This window comes from Oncorhynchus masou, chromosome 22 (assembly GCF_036934945.1).
Source record: "Oncorhynchus masou masou isolate Uvic2021 chromosome 22, UVic_Omas_1.1, whole genome shotgun sequence".
NCBI classification, from domain to species: domain Eukaryota; kingdom Metazoa; phylum Chordata; class Actinopteri; order Salmoniformes; family Salmonidae; genus Oncorhynchus; species Oncorhynchus masou.
In genome coordinates this window covers 2,037,926-2,056,366 of record NC_088233.1, presented here as the reverse complement: position 1 = coordinate 2,056,366, position 18,441 = coordinate 2,037,926, and the positions used below count along the sequence as shown (strand labels likewise).

Below are 18,441 nucleotides of genomic sequence, written 5' to 3'. Positions count from 1 at the left end.
TTGGGGATGTTTTTCAGCGGCAGGGACTGGGAGACTAGTCAGGATCGAGGGAAAGATGAGTGGAGTAAAGTACTGAGAGATCTTTGATGGAAACCTGCTCCAGAGTGCTCGGGACCTCAGACTGGGGTGAAGGTTCACCTTCCAACAGAACAACGACCCTAAGCACACAGCCAAGACAACGCAGGAGTGGCTTCAGGACAAGTCTCTGAATGTCCTTGAGTGGCCCAGACAGAACCCGGACTTAAACTCAAACATCTCTGTAGAGACCTGAAAATAGCTGTGCAGTGACGCTCCCCATCCAACCTGACAGGGCTTTAGAGGATCTGCAGCGCAGAACGGGAGAAACTCCCCAAATACAGGTGTGCCAAGCTTGTAGCGTCAAACCCTAGAAAACTTGATACTGTAATCGCTGCCTAAGGTGCTTCAACAAAGTACTGAGTAAAGGGTCTGAATATTTATGTAAATGTGAACTGGTTTTTATTTGTAATACATTTGCAAAAATGTATTTAAAACCTGTTTTCGTTTGTCATTATTGGGTAGATTGATGAGAGCGGGAAAAAACTATTCAATCCATTTTAGAATAAGTAACCGAAAGGTTGCAAGTTCAAATCCCCGAGCTGACAAGGTACAAATCTGTCGTTCTGCCACTGAACAGGCAGTTAACCCACTGTTCCTAGGCCGTCATTGAAAATAAGAATTTGTTCTTAACTGACTTGCCTGGTTAAATAAAGGTAAAAAAATAAAACAAATAAGGCTGCAACGTAACAACATGTGGAAAAGGAAGGTCAAGGGGTCTGAATACTTTCTGAATGCACTGTAGCGTCACAGTCCACGTAAGAATTATCCAGGCAACATCACTCAGTAGAGGAAAGGTAGACATGCACTCACATATGAATTGTATTGTGTATTATTCAGCTGTACTTTGTAAGCACATGAACAAATGAACTTCCCCCCCTGGTGGGATAATAATGTTGATCTAAACCTACTCAGTCAGCCTGAATAAAACTGTCATATCAACCACTAGACACTGATCACACAGTAAAGTAGGGAAGGAATAACAACTATAGAAATGGCTGCATATCCACAGCTTCCCAACCTGTCAATGGCTATGCTTCCCAATGGCTAAGCTTCCCAACCTGTCAATGGCTAAGCTTCCCAACCTGTCAATGGCTAAGCTTCCCAACCTGTCAATGGCTATGCTTCCCAATGGCTAAGCTTCCCAGCCTGTCAATGGCTAAGCTTCCCAACCGGTCAATGGCTAAGATTCCCAGCCTGTCAATGGCTAAGCTTCCCAACCTGTCAATGGCTAAGCTTCCCAACCTGTCAATGCAATGGCTAAGCTTCCCAGGCTATCAATGGCTAAGCTTCCCAATGGCTAGACTTCCCAACCTGTCAATGGTTAAGCTTCCCAGCCTGTCAATGGCTAAGCTTCCCAGCCTGTCAATGGCTATACTTCCCAGCCTGTCAATGGTTAAGCTTCCCAGCCTGTCAATGGTTAAGCTTCCCAGCCTGTCAATGGTTAAGCTTCCCAGCCTGTCAATGGCTAAGCTTCCCAACCTGTCAATGCAATGGCTAAGCTCCCCAATGGCTAAGCTTCCCAACCTGTCAATGGCTAAGCTTCCCAACCTGTCAATGGCTAAGCTTCCCAACCTGCCAATGGCTAAGCTTCCCAACCTGTCAATGGTTAAGCTTCCCAGCCTGTCACTGACTAAGCTTCCAAACCTGTCACTGACTAAGCTTCCAAACCTGTCAATGGCTAAGCTTCCCAACCGGTCAATGGCTAAGCTTCCCAACCTGACAATGGCTAAGCTTCCCAACCTGTCAATGGCTAAGCTTCCCAGCCTGTCAATGGCTAAGCTTCCCAGCCTGTCAATGGCTAAGCTTCCCAGCCTGTCAATGGCTAAGGTTCCTAACCTGCCAATGGCTAAGCTTCCCAACCTGTCAATGGCTAAGCTTCCCAGCCTGTCAATGGCTAAGCTTCCTAACCTGCCAATAGCTAAGCTTCCCAACCTGCCAATGGCTAAGCTTCCCAGCCTGTCAATGGCCCTGTGTAGGCCCTGTAATGAAGCCCTTTTTATATAATTTGTTTTCCAGTAACCCATCCCTTAGTCTCTTCCAGTTCACCTCACCTTCGGTATGAAAGCCTGTAGAAAAAGAGGCCAACAGAAGGTGGAGCATGAAAGCCGTTGGCACGTTCAAACAGAGGAGATTTGAAACCGGAAGGCAATAATCTTCCAGTGGTACCCACATGGGGTAGAGTCATTTCAACCAAATTATAGAAAAAAGATGTACTTTTTTTGTCTGTGGTATCAATTTAAAAAAAATATAGTACACAAGCAATGCTAGCACCGTAAATTAGCTTACTCTGGATAATTTGAGCTTCTGAAGAGGGATGGAAGGGTTGGTAGATTTGTTTTTGGTTTTTATCAACGTCTACTCACGGCCAATCAGTCACCAGAAGATGGCAATCAGCGCTTCACTCAAAACCTACTTTACCAATATGAACTCTGGCTCTGGAGAACAACATGAGGGAAGCCAAGGCTACCCCGTCCTAGAACCTCAAAGAGCAAGCAGAAACACAGTGGCAAGGAAAAAGTCCCGAGAAGGAAGAAATCTTAAGAGGAACCAGAGGGGTGTGGTTACCTGTCGGCTGAGAGAGTGTGGCCCCTCCCCCTTCTCTGCCCAGTAGGGTTCATAGGTCACAGAGATCGAGTGGCCCGGAACCAGACACAAAATAAGAGAGAGTAGCGCAGGAACCGTAGGCTGAGAGAGAGGAGGATGGAGGGAAGGAGAGAGAGAGAGGAGGATAGAGGGAAGGAGAGAGAGAGAACGAGAGGAGGTCCGGGAAAGGCAATGAGCAAGTGAAAGAAAAATATACAGAAAATAAGGGAGAGGGAGAGGAAGAGGATGAAAGGATGCAGCAGGAAGGGAGGAGAGAAATGGAGAGAGTGATGAAAGGGAGGAGAGAAATACATTCACAAGTGTTATAGTGGGAAGCAATAGGAGAGTTAGTGCAGAAACAAGCATTGAATTGTTGTGCATTTCTGTAGATCGCTGTTAGTGGTCACAGTAGGTCGATTGATTGAAAGGTTCAACCAGAAGCAGACCCAAGATTAGATTGAGAATGTGTGCGCCATAATCTAAAGTACATAAGTACGCACATCACAACAGTATGGCCGTGTCTTGCCCACTAATTACTAAAAACGACATACTGTACACTACCAATACAACATCTACACTACCTGACCAAAAGTATGTGGACACCTGCTCGTCCAACTTCTCGATCCAAAATCATGGGCGTTAATATGGAGTTGGTCCCCCCCTTCGCTGCTATAACAGCCTCCACTCTTCTGGGAAGGCTTTCCTCTAGATGTTGGTACATTGCTGCTATAACAGCCTCCACTCTTCTGGGAAGGCTTTCCACTAGATGTTGGAACATTGCTGCAGGGGTACTTGGTTCCATTCAACAACAAGAGCATTAGTGAGGTCGGGTACTGATGTTGTTCACTGATGTTGGGCGATTAGGCCTGGCTCGCAGTAGGCGTTCCAATTCATCCCAAAGGTGTTCGATGGGGTTGAGGTCAAGGCTCTGTGCAGGCCAGTCAAGTTCTTCCACATCAATCTCGAAAAACCATTTCTACAAGGACCTTGCTTTGTGCACAGGGGAAATTGACTAAGCTTCCCAACCTGTCAATGGCTAATCCTCAAACTTACCACAAAGTTGGAAGCTCAGAATCATCTAGAATGTCATTGTTTGTTGTAGCGTTAAGATTTCCCTTCACTGGAACTAAGGGGCCCGAACCATGAAAAACAGCCCCAGACCATCATTTTTCCTCCACCCAACTTTATAGTTGGCACTATGCATTGGGGCAGGTAGCGTTCTCCTGGCGTCGCCAAACCCAGATTTGTCCGTCGGACTGCTATGGTGGTGAAGCGTGATTAATCACTCCAGCGACGGCGTTTCCACTGCTTTTGATTCCAACGGCAGCGAGCTTTACACCACTCCAGCCGACGCTTGGCATTGTGTATGGTGATCTTAGGCTCGTGTGCATCTGCTCAGCCATGGAAACCCAGTTCATGAAGCTCCCGACGAACAGTTCTTGTGCTGACGTTGCTTTCAGAGGCAGTTTTGAACTCGGTAGTGAGTTTTCATCTGCATTGCTTGCTGTTTGGGGTTTTAGGCTGGGTTTCAGTACAGCACTTTGTGACATTGGCTGATGTAAGAAGGGCTTTATAAATACATTTGATTGATTGATTTTGCAACTAAGGACGGACGATTTTTTTCACGCTTCAGCACTCGTCTGTACTGTTCTGTGAACTTGTGTGTCCTACCACTTCGCGGCTGAGCTGTTGGTGCTGATAGACGTTTCCACTTCACAATAAAAGCACTTACAATTGACCGGGGCAGCTCTAGCAGGGTGGCATCCTATGGACAGAGCCACAATGAAAGTCACTGCTCTTCAGTAAGGCCATTCTACTGTCAGTGTTTGTCTATGGAGATTGCATGGCTGTGTGCTCAATTTATACACCTGTCAGCAACAGGAGTGGCTGAAATAGCCAAATCCACTCATTTGAAAGTGTGTCCACATACTTTGTATATATAGTGTACTACTTAGAGAGTACTGTTTAGTAAAAACGTATGCAGTAAGCAACAAATATCAACATACTACTCATTCATACGGAGAAGACATCATCTAATGCACAATCGCGCTTGTTCCCCTCCATTCGTTCATTTTTGTAGAGCGCTTCTCCTATTCTGATTATCAGCTGCTGTCAAACACACGTGGGTGTTTTCCTCAATAGTGTGCAGAAAATTCTACTACATGAAAATCCAAAGTGAGTATCGGCCCATCTAGACTTTTTCCAGAGTCAGTAGAAAGGCCTCTTTAGTGTCCTGTGTTTTCATAACTGTGACCTTAATTGCCTACGGTCTGTAAGCTGTTCGTGTCTTAACAACCGTTCCACAGGTGCATGTTCATTAATTGTTTATGGTTCATTGAACAAGAATGGGAAACGGTGTTTAAACACTTTACAAATTAAGTTATTTGGATTTTTACGAATTCTCTTTTTTTTGCTGAGTTTACATTTAAAATGTGTCTTCCGTGTCCACATTGTGTCCGGATTCCCCTTTTTCCTGCGCTATATTCAAATGCCACTATGCATTCTACAAACGGTGGAATAGGCTACATATGATAACACAACAACAACTGATGGCAATAGCTAACTACTGTAGCTAACTTGCCAGCTAAGTTTGTAGCTAACTACTGTAGCTAACTAGCCAGCTAACCTTTGTAGCTAACTACTGTAGCTAACTATCCAGCAAACTACTGTAGCTAACTAGCCAGCTAACCTCTGTAGCTAACTACTGTAGCTAACTAGCCAGCTAGCCTCTGTAGCTAGCCAGCAAGCAAAGCTAAAGGGATTGCAAACAGGTTACCATAACTCTAACCAAACCCACATTTATTTTCTAAATATTAGCTAGCTGGTTAGCATTTATGAGGCCAGCAAACATGTTCCTTACACGCTTGGAATGTATTTCCTCTTAACGTTATAATGAAAAAAGGTGCCTCTCGCTTACAAAGTGCTAATGATGTTGCCCACTGTACGTGCTTTCGGTAGCCTGAATGGCGTCCAGATTCATCCGCATTAATGCGACCAGATCTGTACACAATCAGACCACAATGCAACATTTGTGCTTCTAGACCAGTCTTTTTAATGTGATCTTCGTATTCTGATAGCAGAAGTCACGTGTTTTCGCATTACCCAAAAATCTAACTATTTAGAACGCAGTTCTGGGTATTTGGGACACGGGGGTCTGAAAGTAGCTGACCTCTTTGTCCTCTCTGACTGGCTGCAGGGAGTGCGGGTCTAAGTTCCCACCAGGGGCCAATGGCAAGGCCCAGCTGGCGCTCTTGTTGCGCGTGTGTCCTCCTGCATGGCGGGGGCTGGCCCCCTTGGACCTAGTGCCTGGGGAGAGGAGCTGAGGGTGGGCCTGGCGATTGGGGGAAGACGGGGTGGAGGTTAGGACCATGGTCTTCAGGGCTGACACCTCTGCCTGAAGGACATCAATCTGGGAAGAGACAAGAACACGGGGTGTGGTTATAGACAGTAGTTACAGATTGTACCCAAACCAACACACACACGACAGCAGAGGAACACCACAGGGTCAGACGTAGCGCAGCGTCCCTGGAGCAGGTTAGGGGTAAAAGTGTCTTGTTCAAGGGCACAAAAGCAGTAGATATTGATACCAGCAACCCTTTGGCTGCCGGGCTCATTCACGCCAAATCTTTTCATCAACCCCAGATTCTTATAGGTTTTCCTGCATTAACTCAGGTAGGACTGTGTGGCTCTATTGGTTAGAGCTCGGCATGGTTGTGGGTTCAATTCCCGGAGGGATCACAGACTAACCTTGCCCTGAGCCTCATTCAGCTGCTTCTCTGCTGCGGCTTGTTTCACGTTGGCTTCCCGCACCATCTTGTGAGCTTCCTGGAGGACAGGAAGACAACCGTGTGTTACAACAACAAATGCAGGGGGCCACACTTTCTCAATGTCAAGATGTACTGATACCATCACAAGAACACACCCAGGACAGATTGGTGTGTTGCAGGCTGTAGGACTCATTCCTGCCTCCGTCAGACTAGCCTTGATTCCAGGCTCCAGGGAGTACTAACCTAGACTAGATCTAATCTAGACCAAGACTAACCTCAAATAGACTGGCAGTGAGCTCTTCCAGCTCCTGCTCCAGCTGATCTCTGACCTGCGACAGACGCTCACACTCCTTATCCTTCAGCTTCAGCTCCTGGGAGAGGTGGAGGAGAGGAGCGAGGTGGAGGAGAGGACAGGAGAGGGGCGAGGTGGAGGACAGGACAGGAGAGGGGCGAGGTGGAGGACAGGAGAGGGGCGAGGTGGAGGACAGGAGAGGGGCGAGGTGGAGGACAGGAGAGGGGCGAGGTGGAGGACAGGAGAGGGGCGAGGTGGAGGAGAGGGGCGAGGTGGAGGAGACGGGCGAGGAGAGGGGCGAGGTAGAGAAGAGGTGAGAGGAGCGGAGAGGGGCAAGGTGGAGGAGAGGAGAGGGGCGAGGTGGAGGAGAGGGGAGAGGTGGAGGAGAGGAGAAGAGGGGAGAGGTGGAGGACAGGAGAGGAGAAGTGGAGAGAGGTGGAGGGGAACTAGGTCAGTATGCAGTAGCATAGCGTAGGGCTAAACCTATTGGGATGACTGCATGGTCACACCCTTTTCCAGGTCACACATTGTTATGGAGTCAAGCAACTGTCATACAGTAGAGATGGGTGTGTGTTCGGGGTATGTATGTGTTCGGGGTGTGGATGTGTGTGATCGATCGGGGTGTGTATGTGTGTGTGAGATCGATCGGGGTGTGTGTGTGTGTGTGTGTGTGTGAGATCGATCGGGGTGTGTGTGTGTGTGTGTGTGTGAGATCGATCGGGGTGTGTGTGTGTGTGTGTGTGTGTGTGTGTGTGTGTGTGTGAGATCGATCGGGGTGTGTGTGTGTGTGTGTGTGAGATCGATCGGGGTGTGTGTGTGTGTGTGTGTGTGTGTGTGTGTGTGTGTGATCGATCGGGGTGTGTGTGTGTGTGATCGATCAGGGTGTGTGTGTGTGTGAGATCGATCGGGGTGTGTGTGTGTGTGTGTGATCGATCGGGGTGTGTGTGTGTGTGTGATCGATCTGGGTGTGTGTGTGTGTGTGTGTGAGATCGATCTGGGTGTGTGTGTGTGTGATCGATCTGGGTGTGTGTGTGTGTGATCGATCTGGGTGTGTGTGTGTGTGTGTGTGTGTGTGTGTGTGATCGATCTGGGTGTGTGTGTGTGTGTGTGTGTGATCGATCTGGGTGTGTGTGTGTGTGTGTGTGTGTGAGATCGATCGGGGTGTGTGTGTGATCGATCTGGGTGTGTGTGTGTGTGTGATCGATCGGGGTGTGTGTGTGTGATCGATCGGGGTGTGTGTGTGATCGATCGGGGTGTGTGTGTGTGATCGATCGGGGTGTGTGTGTGATCGGGGTGTGTGTGTGTGATCAGGGTGTGTGTGAGATCAGGGTGTGTGTGTGTGTGTGTGTGTGTGTGTGTGTGTGTGTGTGATCGGGGTGTGTGTGTGTGTGTGTGATCGATCGGGGTGTGTGTGTGTGTGTGATCGATCTGGGTGTGTGTGTGTGTGTGTGTGAGATCGATCTGGGTGTGTGTGTGTGTGATCGATCTGGGTGTGTGTGTGTGTGATCGATCTGGGTGTGTGTGTGTGTGTGTGTGTGTGTGTGTGTGTGTGATCGATCTGGGTGTGTGTGTGTGTGTGTGTGTGATCGATCTGGGTGTGTGTGTGTGTGTGTGTGTGTGAGATCGATCGGGGTGTGTGTGTGATCGATCTGGGTGTGTGTGTGTGTGTGATCGATCGGGGTGTGTGTGTGTGATCGATCGGGGTGTGTGTGTGTGATCGATCGGGGTGTGTGTGTGTGATCGATCGGGGTGTGTGTGTGTGATCGGGGTGTGTGTGTGTGATCAGGGTGTGTGTGAGATCAGGGTGTGTGTGTGTGTGTGTGTGTGTGTGTGTGTGTGTGATCGGGGTGTGTGTGTGTGTGTGTGAGATCGATCGGGGTGTGTGTGTGATCAGGGTGTGTGTGTGTGTGAGATCAGGGTGTGTGTGTGAGATCAGGGTGTGTGTGTGCCAGCCTGTAATACCGGTCCCTACCTTCTGTGCAGCATCCAGTTGGTCCCGTAGGATCTCTGATCCCTTCTCTCTGATCTCCTGGGAAGAGCTCCGGAGGCGGGACACGTTGTCCTCATGCTCCCCGCCCAGGGCAACCTCCAGCTGGGTAGCACCCTCCAGCCTGCTGCCCTCCCTGCCCCTGCTCCGGGCCTGGGTAACAGCTCCCTCCTGGGGCCTGGTGAAACCTGGGTCAGCCGGCCCACCACCGTCCACCCGGGGGCTCGGACCGGGCTCCAGGTCTACCAACCTTTACAAAACATAAAAATACCTGATATTTAAATAACATAGATACATTTGTTTATAGTTAGGAATACTATATAGTTAGAAACCTAGACTGTAGAGCAGACTATACAGCAGCCGAGCGAGTGAAACAGCACCTCTCTGTCTCAGCGTGTGTTGACCATGTATCTGATGCTGTCTGGACAGTGAAACAGCACCTCTCTGTCTCAGTATGTGTAGACCATGTATCTGATGCTGTCTGGACAGTGAAACAGCACCTCTCTGTCTCAGTATGTGGAGACCATGTATCTGATGCTGTCTGGACAGTGAAACAGCACCTCTCTGTCTCAGTATGTGTAGACCATGTATCTGATGCTGTCTGGCCAAATAGAGTATAGAATGTCAGAGCTGCCTTAATCGACATCCACGTCTTCGGGCACCCGGGGTGGGTTAACTGCCTTGCTCAGGGCCCGGGGAACAGTGGGTTAACTGCCTTGCTCAGGGCCCGGGGAACAGTGGGTTAACTGCCTTGCTCAGGGCCCGGGGAACAGTGGGTTAACTGCCTTGCTCAGGGCCCGGGGAACAGTGGGTTAACTGCCTTGCTCAGGGCCCGGGGAACAGTGGGTTAATTGCCTTGCGCAGGGCCCGGGGAACAGTGGGTTAACTGCCTTGCTCAGGGCCCGGGGAACAGTGGGTTAACTGCCTTGCTCAGGGCCCGGGGAACAGTGGATTAATTGCCTTGCACTGGACCCGGGGAACAGTCGGTTAACTTCCTTGCTCAGGGCCCGGGGAACAGTGGGATAACTGCCTTGCTCAGGGCCCGGGGAACAGTGGGTTAACTGCCTTGCTCAGGGCCCGGGGAACAGTGGGTTAACTGCCTTGCTCAGGGCCCGGGGAACAGTGGGTTAACTGCCTTGCTCAGGGCCCGGGGAACAGTGGGTTAACTGCCTTGCTCAGGGCCCGGGGAACAGTGGGTTAATTGCCTTGCTCAGGGCCCGGGGAACAGTGGGTTAATTGCCTTGCTCAGGGCCCGGGGAACAGTGGGTTAACTGCCTTGCTCAGGGCCCGGGGAACAGTGGGTTAACTGCCTTGCTCAGGGCCCGGGGAACAGTGGATTAATTGCCTTGCACAGGACCCGGGGAACAGTGGGTTAACTGCCTTGCTCAGGGCCCGGGGAACAGTGGGATAACTGCCTTGCTCAGGGCCCGGGGAACAGTGAGGTAACTGCCTTGCTCAGGGCCCGGGGAACAGTGGGATAACTGCCTTGCTCAGGGGGCAGAACGACAGATTTTTACTTTTGTCAGCTTGGGGATTCGATCCAGCAACCTTTCGGTTACTGTCCCAAAACTCTAACCACCAGGCTACTATGGGCCTCCCTACCTGCTCTCCTCGCCCATCTGATGATTACCATTACCTCCTGTGTTTGCAGTAAAAAAAAAAAAAATAACATTTACATTTTTCTATGCCTCAAGGGCCCTCTACAGGCTTGGGCCACAGGGCGTCAGCCCCTTGCATTTATCTGGCCCTGTCAAAAACAATAACATTACAAACATCAATATGTCATTAAGAATCATCACAGCATGTGAGGCTGAACTAGCCTACACAACTTTTTTCACAACTTTCGCTAATGCCATGATGGCAGTCTGACAGCACAACATTTCATCGGATTTCCCTTCCCAGCTCCCCGCACTTACCCTCTCACCACCCGGCTGAATGATTCACCACGTACCGCCGCCGTGACCGCGACGGCATCTACTCCCTGTTCCCAAGAATTCCATAAATTCTTAGTGTCCAATGTTTACTTGCTGTCGATATCATTCAGAAAGACGAAATGCAATAGTTTCAAAACAATGCTAAAATGTTAGTCTACTATTAAATAATGTTCACGACAACGCTATGAACTACAATTAATGTTTCATCGAGTTATCAAACGATATAAAGTTAAGCGAATGTTCTTTTTTTGTTACTGGCGTTTTGACTCGCTTTCAACGATGTTTGCGAAACGCTGTAATCTATGTTCATTCCAATAGAGAAAATAAGGAATTGTGTCGTCGTCGATAGGTCACATGATGACACATCTCCCCCCCACAAAAAAAAATCTAGTTTAAGGAAACAGAACAAATAGCTGCCCACTTCACACTACAGCCACGAGGTGTTGCAATTCAACTCAACGAAAAGCATACAGTATCTAGTGCCAATAGAATAGATATAGACCACACATGTCTAGTGTAGAATCAATATTATAGAGTAGAATCAATATTATAGAGTAGAATCATAGAATAGATCAGAATCATAGAATAGAGTAGAATCAGAGTAGAATCAATATTAAAAGAGTAGAATCATAGAATAGAGTAGAATCATAGAATTGGATAGAGTAGAATCATAGAATAGAGTAGAATATATAGTTGATATAGAATAGTGGATACAAATCATAATCTATATTCTCTCTACTGTCCATTGATGATGATACTGCAAATGGACTGTGCAGTTTATTGGTGGAGACATCCTGTTATTGGCCTAGATATTTCTGGTTTGATTGTTGTTGTTGTTTAACTAAAAGGGGCACAGGGCCTCAGTGGAAAAAGCCTGCATTAGTGGACTGACTATCACATGCTATGAAAAAGGACCAAAACACCTTATTACACATTATCAGACAGAATATTGATATTCACAGTATATCTGTGAATTAATGTGGTACAAATGAAGATTTGTTATGACCACCCTAAATATATCTTCAGGCTTGGAACCAACTTCCACCTGTCAGTATCAAATCAAAACGATTTATCGGTCTCTTACCTTCCAACCTCACACCTCTCCTCTTTAGTCTCCTCTCGGTAGGAGGGATATGTATCTCTCCCTCTCCGCTGTGTATGCTCCAGAACACTGGGTTTTCCATAGAACGTAGCGTTGGAGTACACCTGGACACCAGACCCAGCTGAGACTAGTACTTCATACCCAGGGTTGCAGGCAGAGGCAGGCAGAGAGGAGGACAGCTGGACACTGTGGAGACCCTCAATAGCATCCATGTTCCAAGCAGAGCCACTAATCCAACTGCAGTTTACCGTAACTTCAGTTACTGTGAAGGTTCTGGCTTTCGTGAGATCATAATTAAGGCCCTTAACAAGGGATGAGTTCTTCCACCTTCTTCAATCTTGTTTTTCTTTCCTCGTGTGTATGTTGTAGGAAGAACCGTCACTTCAGCAGGCATAAACACTTTCCAACTTGTTTACCTGAAGTCTACCTGGGACAAATGCATATTATTTACTGGAATATGATAATGCTTATTAGAGTTTGCAGGTTCCCCTCTCCTGGCCAGCACGAGCCGACTAAACTCATCTCCACGATTTGCTACTCGTGTGGGCCGACTGGAGCTCCGATGTGTCGCATAAAATGACGTTTTTATTAACCAAACTACCGATTTTCAGCATCCAAAAAGAATGGCACGCAATTACACAGAACAATGTCGCGTGTTATTATGGGCTATTGTTCGGGTGCTGAAATCGTGTTATGACGTCAGAGCTCCAGTCCGCCCATGGACCTCAGTTAATCGGTTCGTCCAGCAGAAAAATGAAAGTGTTATATTTTCCCCTCATATAGATACACATGAACGGGTTTGACAAAAATAATAGCCTACTTGTTTTTACGCCTATTTGTTTAGATGCATTCATTGAGGACACGTTTACACATTGATTGGCTGTACAGACGCTTTTGCAAAAGTTAAATGTTGCTGGCGTATAGGTGTAGCAACTCACCACGTGTGGATCAAACTTGATAGCTGATAGATCAATTTATGGTCTAATATTGAACACACCCATATGTCATTGACCGAAAGTTGCAGAAACAAAACAGCACAGTCCGAAGTTCAGCCTCTAGTTCGTTGTTCTCTTGATCCACCGCAAACGGGTTAGTGACTAACACCTTCGATCCTGGTGGCCTGCGATGCACATTACTACCGCCAGGTGGCCACCGACAGGTTTGACTCATATTGGTTTGACCCATAGAGAATGATAAAGGACGCTCGCGGTCAAAAAGTCATTTTAGCAATGGGCGGCGCCATTTAGAGCTTCCACCGTACTTCTGCCATTTAAAGTAGACAAAGTAGTCAACTGGATGGGGATTCCTATGGGTTGTAAGCCTCAATGGCACGGCCCATGCTGTCACAGGCACTATAATGGCACAGATATATAAAAGAAGAGTCCTCTATCCATCTCTATGGGTTGACCGCTATTTGAGTTTTCTGTGCTTATTAAGATGTTGTTGTTTTTACCTTTATTTAACCAGGCAAGTCAGTTAAGAACAAATACTTATTTTCAATGACAGCCTGGGAACAGTGGGTTAACTGCCTGTTCAGGGGCAGAACGACAGATTTGTACCTTGTCAGCTCGGGGGTTTGAGCTCGCGACCTTCCGGTTGCTAGTCCAACGCTCTAACCACTGGGCTACCTGCCGCCCCTCCACTCTAACCACTAGGCTACCCTGCCGCCCCTCCACCGTACCACTAGGCTACCTGCCGCCCCTCCACTCTAACCACTAGGCTACCTGCCGCCCCTCCACACTAACCACTAGGCTACCCTGCCGCACCTCCACCGTACCACTAGGCTACCCTGCCGCCCCTCCACACTAACCACTAGGCTACCTGCCGCCCCTCCACACTAACCACTAGGCTACCCTGCCGCCCCTCCACTCTAACCACTAGGCTACCTGCCGCCCCTCCACTCTAACCACTAGGCTACCTGCCGTCCCTCCACTCTAACCACTAGGCTACCTGCCGTCCCTCCACTCTAACCACTAGGCTACCTGCCGCCCCTCCACACTAACCACTAGGCTACCTGCCGCCCCTCCACACTAACCACTAGGCTACCTGCCGCCCCTCCACACTAACCACTAGGCTACCCTGCCGCCCCTCCACTCTAACCACTAGGCTACCTGCCGCCCCTCCACTCTAACCACAAGGCTACCTGCCGTCCCTCCACTCTAACCACTAGGCTACCTGCCGCCCCTCCACTCTAACCACTAGGCTACCTGCCGCCCCTCCACTCTAACCACTAGGCTACCTGCCGTCCCTCCACTCTAACCACTAGGCTACCTGCAGCCCCTCCACTCTAACCACTAGGCTACCTGCCGCCCCTCCACTCTAACCACTAGGCTACCCTGCCGCCCCTCCACTCTAACCACTAGGCTACCTGCCGCCCCTCCACTCTAACCACTAGGCTACCCTGCCGCCCCTCCACTCTAAGCACTAGGCTACCTGCCGCCCCTCCACTCTAACCACTAGGCTACTTGCCGCCCCTCCACTCTAACCACTAGGCTACCTGCCGCCCCTCCACTCTAACCACTAGGCTACCTGCCGCCCATCCACTCTAACCACTAGGCTACCTGCCGCCCCTCCACCCTAACCACTAGGCTACCTGCCGCCCCTCCACCCTAACCACGAGGCTACCCTGCCGCCCCTCCACCGTACCACTAGGCTACCCTGCCGCCCCTCCACCGTACCACTAGGCTACCTGCCGCCCATCCACTCTAACCACTAGGCTACCTGCCACCCCTCCACTCTAACCACTAGGCTACCTGCCGCCCCTCCACTCTAACCACTAGGCTACCTGCCGCCCCTCCACTCTAACCACTAGGCTACCTGCCGCCCCTCCACTCTAACCACTAGGCTACCTGCCGCCCCTCCACTCTAACCACTAGGATACCTGCCGCCCCTCCACTCTAACCACTAGGCTACCTGCCGCCCCTCCACTCTAACCACTAGGCTACCTGCCGCCCCTCCACTCTAACCACTAGGCTACCTGCCGTCCCTCCACTCTAACCACTAGGCTACCTGCAGCCCCTCCACTCTAACCACTAGGCTACCTGCCGCCCCTCCACTCTAACCACTAGGCTACCCTGCCGCCCCTCCACTCTAACCACTAGGCTACCTGCCGCCCCTCCACTCTAACCACTAGGCTACCCTGCCGCACCTCCACTCTAAGCACTAGGCTACCTGCCGCCCCTCCACTCTAACCACTAGGCTACTTGCCGCCCCTCCACTCTAACCACTAGGCTACCTGCCGCCCCTCCACTCTAACCACTAGGCTACCTGCCGCCCCTCCACTCTAACCACTAGGCTACCTGCCGCCCCTCCACTCTAACCACTAGGCTACCTGCCGCCCCTCCACCCTAACCACTAGGCTACCCTGCCGCCCCTCCACCGTACCACTAGGCTACCCTGCCGCCCCTCCACCGTACCACTAGGCTACCTGCCGCCCCTCCACTCTAACCACTAGGCTACCTGCCGCCCCTCCACACTAACCACTAGGCTACCCTGCCGCCCCTCCACCATACCACTAGGCTACCCTGCCGCCCCTCCACACTAACCACTAGGCTACGTGCCGCCCATCCACTCTAACCACTAGGCTACCCTGCCGCCCCTCCACCCTAACCACTAGGCTACCTGCCGCCCCTCCACTCTAACCACTAGGCTACCTGCCACCCCTCCACTCTAACCACTAGGCTACCTGCCGCCCCTCCACTCTAACCACTAGGCTACCTGCCGCCCCTCCACTCTAACCACTAGGCTACCTGCCGCCCCTCCACTCTAACCACTAGGCTACCTGCCGCCCCTCCACTCTAACCACTAGGATACCTGCCGCCCCTCCACTCTAACCACTAGGCTACCTGCCGCCCCTCCACTCTAACCACTAGGCTACCTGCCGCCCCTCCACTCTAACCACTAGGCTACCTGCCGTCCCTCCACTCTAACCACTAGGCTACCTGCAGCCCCTCCACTCTAACCACTAGGCTACCTGCCGCCCCTCCACTCTAACCACTAGGCTACCCTGCCGCCCCTCCACTCTAACCACTAGGCTACCTGCCGCCCCTCCACTCTAACCACTAGGCTACCCTGCCGCACCTCCACTCTAAGCACTAGGCTACCTGCCGCCCCTCCACTCTAACCACTAGGCTACTTGCCGCCCCTCCACTCTAACCACTAGGCTACCTGCCGCCCCTCCACTCTAACCACTAGGCTACCTGCCGCCCATCCACTCTAACCACTAGGCTACCTGCCGCCCCTCCACCCTAACCACTAGGCTACCTGCCGCCCCTCCACCCTAACCACTAGGCTACCTGTCGCCCCTCCACTCTAACCACTAGGCTACCTGCCGCCCCTCCACCCTAACCACTAGGCTACCCTGCCGCCCCTCCACTCTAAGCACTAGGCTACCTGCCGCCCCTCCACTCTAACCACTAGGCTACTTGCCGCCCCTCCACTCTAACCACTAGGCTACCTGCCGCCCATCCACTCTAACCACTAGGCTACCTGTCGCCCCTCCACTCTAACCACTAGGCTACCTGCCGCCCCTCCACTCTAACCACTAGGCTACCTGCCGCCCCTCCACTCTAACCACTAGGCTACCTGCCGCCCCTCCACTCTAACCACTAGGCTACCTGCCGCCCCTCCACACTAACCACTAGGCTACCTGCCGCCCCTCCACTCTAACCACTAGGCTACCTGCCGTCCCTCCACTCTAACCACTAGGCTACCTGCCGCCCCTCCACTCTAACCACTAGGCTACCTGCCGCCCCTCCACTCTAACCACTAGGCAACCTGCCGTCCCTCCACTCTAACCACTAGGCTACCTGCCGCCCCTCCACTCTAACCACTAGGCTACCTGCCGCCCCTCCACTCTAACCACTAGGCTACCTGCCGCCCCTCCACTCTAACCACTAGGCAACCTGCCGCCCCTCCACTCTAACCACTAGGCTACCTGCCGCCCCTCCACTCTAACCACTAGGCAACCTGCCGCCCCTCCACTCTAACCACTAGGCTACCTGCCGCCCCTCCACTCTAACCACTAGGCTACCCTGCCGCCCCTCCACTCTAACCACTAGGCTACCTGCCGCCCCTCCACTCTAACCACTAGACTACCTGCCGCCCCTCCACTCTAACCACTAGGCTACCTGCCGCCCATCCACTGTAACCACTAGGCTACCCTGATGTATCCTATTGAAGAATTCCAGAGGAAGCTGCTGAGGGGAAAGCAGCTCTTAATAAAGTCTGGAACAGAGCGAGTGGAATGGCATCAAACCAATGTGTTAGATGTATTTGATACTGTTTTCCTTCCAACCATTAGCACGAGTATGTCCTCCCCGTGCCACCAACCCCCTGTGCTATGTGATATGATAGAGGTAATAAATTGGGCTGTGGGTTTTTGGTTGGCGAGGGTATGTTGCAGACCGGCTCCCACTCACATTTTGGCAGTAAAAATTGTGTTGTAACTTTGAACTTGTATTTGTTTCAATGTGTGTTGTACACAGATTTGTTGAGATTAGCTCAGTACCAGGCCTTACAATGCAGCTTTGTTGCAGAAACAGCTTAAGACATCAAGTGACCGGAGGTCTACAAGTCTTTCCCTCTCCTTCCCTCTCTCACATCCGTCTCTCCAACATTCAGACTGGCAACGCACTTTCCCTTATCGCACAGTGAGTATATATCATATACAATCTATCTGATCCATCCATCTAGTTATCTGATGGACGCAATGGGATATGGATGAAGGAAATTACTGATATCGCTGTAATGTATGTGATGTCCAGTGAGTATATTGTAAATACGATTATACAATCAATCTGATTCACTCTGTAGTTAACGTAAAGATTGAATAGAGTGAAGATTTAAATAAAGTAATATAAATATTCGGAATATGTTTCTCGACTGAGTTGGACGGCTTTATTTTTTTTATTTTTTTTATTTTTTTTATTTTTTTTTAGGCTCAATTGATTAATTGTGGATATCTCTGTATCACAGTAGTTCGGTGAGGAGAACACCCTCGTTCTAATGAACCGGAGCAGAGTCAGACATCAAACACGTGGTTTCCATGGTTTCCAGGTGGTCCATTCCATTCGCTCCGTTCTGGTTATTATTAAGAGCTGGTCAGAGTTTATAGATGACTCTATGTTAATTACCAACATCTTACTTCCCCTCTCTCTCTCTCTCTCTCTCTCTTTCCATCTTCTGCTGAACTTTACCCCCACTGGCAACATGTCTTCAGGAAGTGGATCCATGAGCTAATATCTATAAGAATTGTCTCTCTGGATAGTTTGTTATCGAGTAGATATGTGATCGATATGTGTCACTATCAGTGTTTTGGAAAGTTGACTTGTAAAGCAAACAGAGAAAGTGACAGTAGTTGACCAATCTGATACACCAAGGGCAGATTTCTCTGTTCCAGCCAGCCAGCCAGCCAGCCAGCCAGCCAGCCAGACAGCCAGACAGTAGTTGACTTTTTTGATACACCAAGGGCAGCTTTCTCTGTGCCAACCATTCGGCTAGTTATCATCCATCCAGCTCTCCATCCATCCACCCAGCCAGCCAGCCACCCAGCCAGCCACCTATCCATCCATCCAGCTCTCCATCCACCCAGCCAGCCACCTATCCATCCATCCATCCATCCACCCAGCCAGCCAGCCACCCATCCATCCATCCATCCATCCATCCACCCACCCATCCAGCTCTCCATCCACCCAGCC

General features: G+C 50.3%; 1 protein-coding gene across 5 annotated transcripts in view; it reads right to left on the bottom strand.

Moving 5' to 3' along the window:
* Positions 1-12,858, bottom strand: part of LOC135508882 (guanine nucleotide exchange factor for Rab-3A-like) — a 29,283-nt gene extending 16,425 nt beyond the window's left edge. For 2 of the 5 annotated variants that reach the window (XM_064929087.1, XM_064929089.1), the window contains exons 1-7: positions 12,682-12,858; positions 11,726-12,170; positions 8,693-8,957; positions 6,704-6,799; positions 6,409-6,486; positions 5,831-6,070; positions 2,644-2,763 (exon numbers count right to left, since the gene is read on the bottom strand). In XM_064929087.1, the coding sequence (XP_064785159.1) occupies positions 2,644-2,763; positions 5,831-6,070; positions 6,409-6,486; positions 6,704-6,799; positions 8,693-8,957; positions 11,726-11,955 (1,029 nt within the window). In that variant the 5' untranslated portion in view covers positions 11,956-12,170; positions 12,682-12,858. The remainder of the gene's footprint in view (positions 1-2,643; positions 2,764-5,830; positions 6,071-6,408; positions 6,487-6,703; positions 6,800-8,692; positions 8,958-11,725; positions 12,171-12,681) is intronic. The other 3 variants (XM_064929090.1, XM_064929091.1, XM_064929088.1) reach the window with 2 other exon arrangements.
* Positions 12,859-18,441: the final 5,583 nt, after the last annotated feature.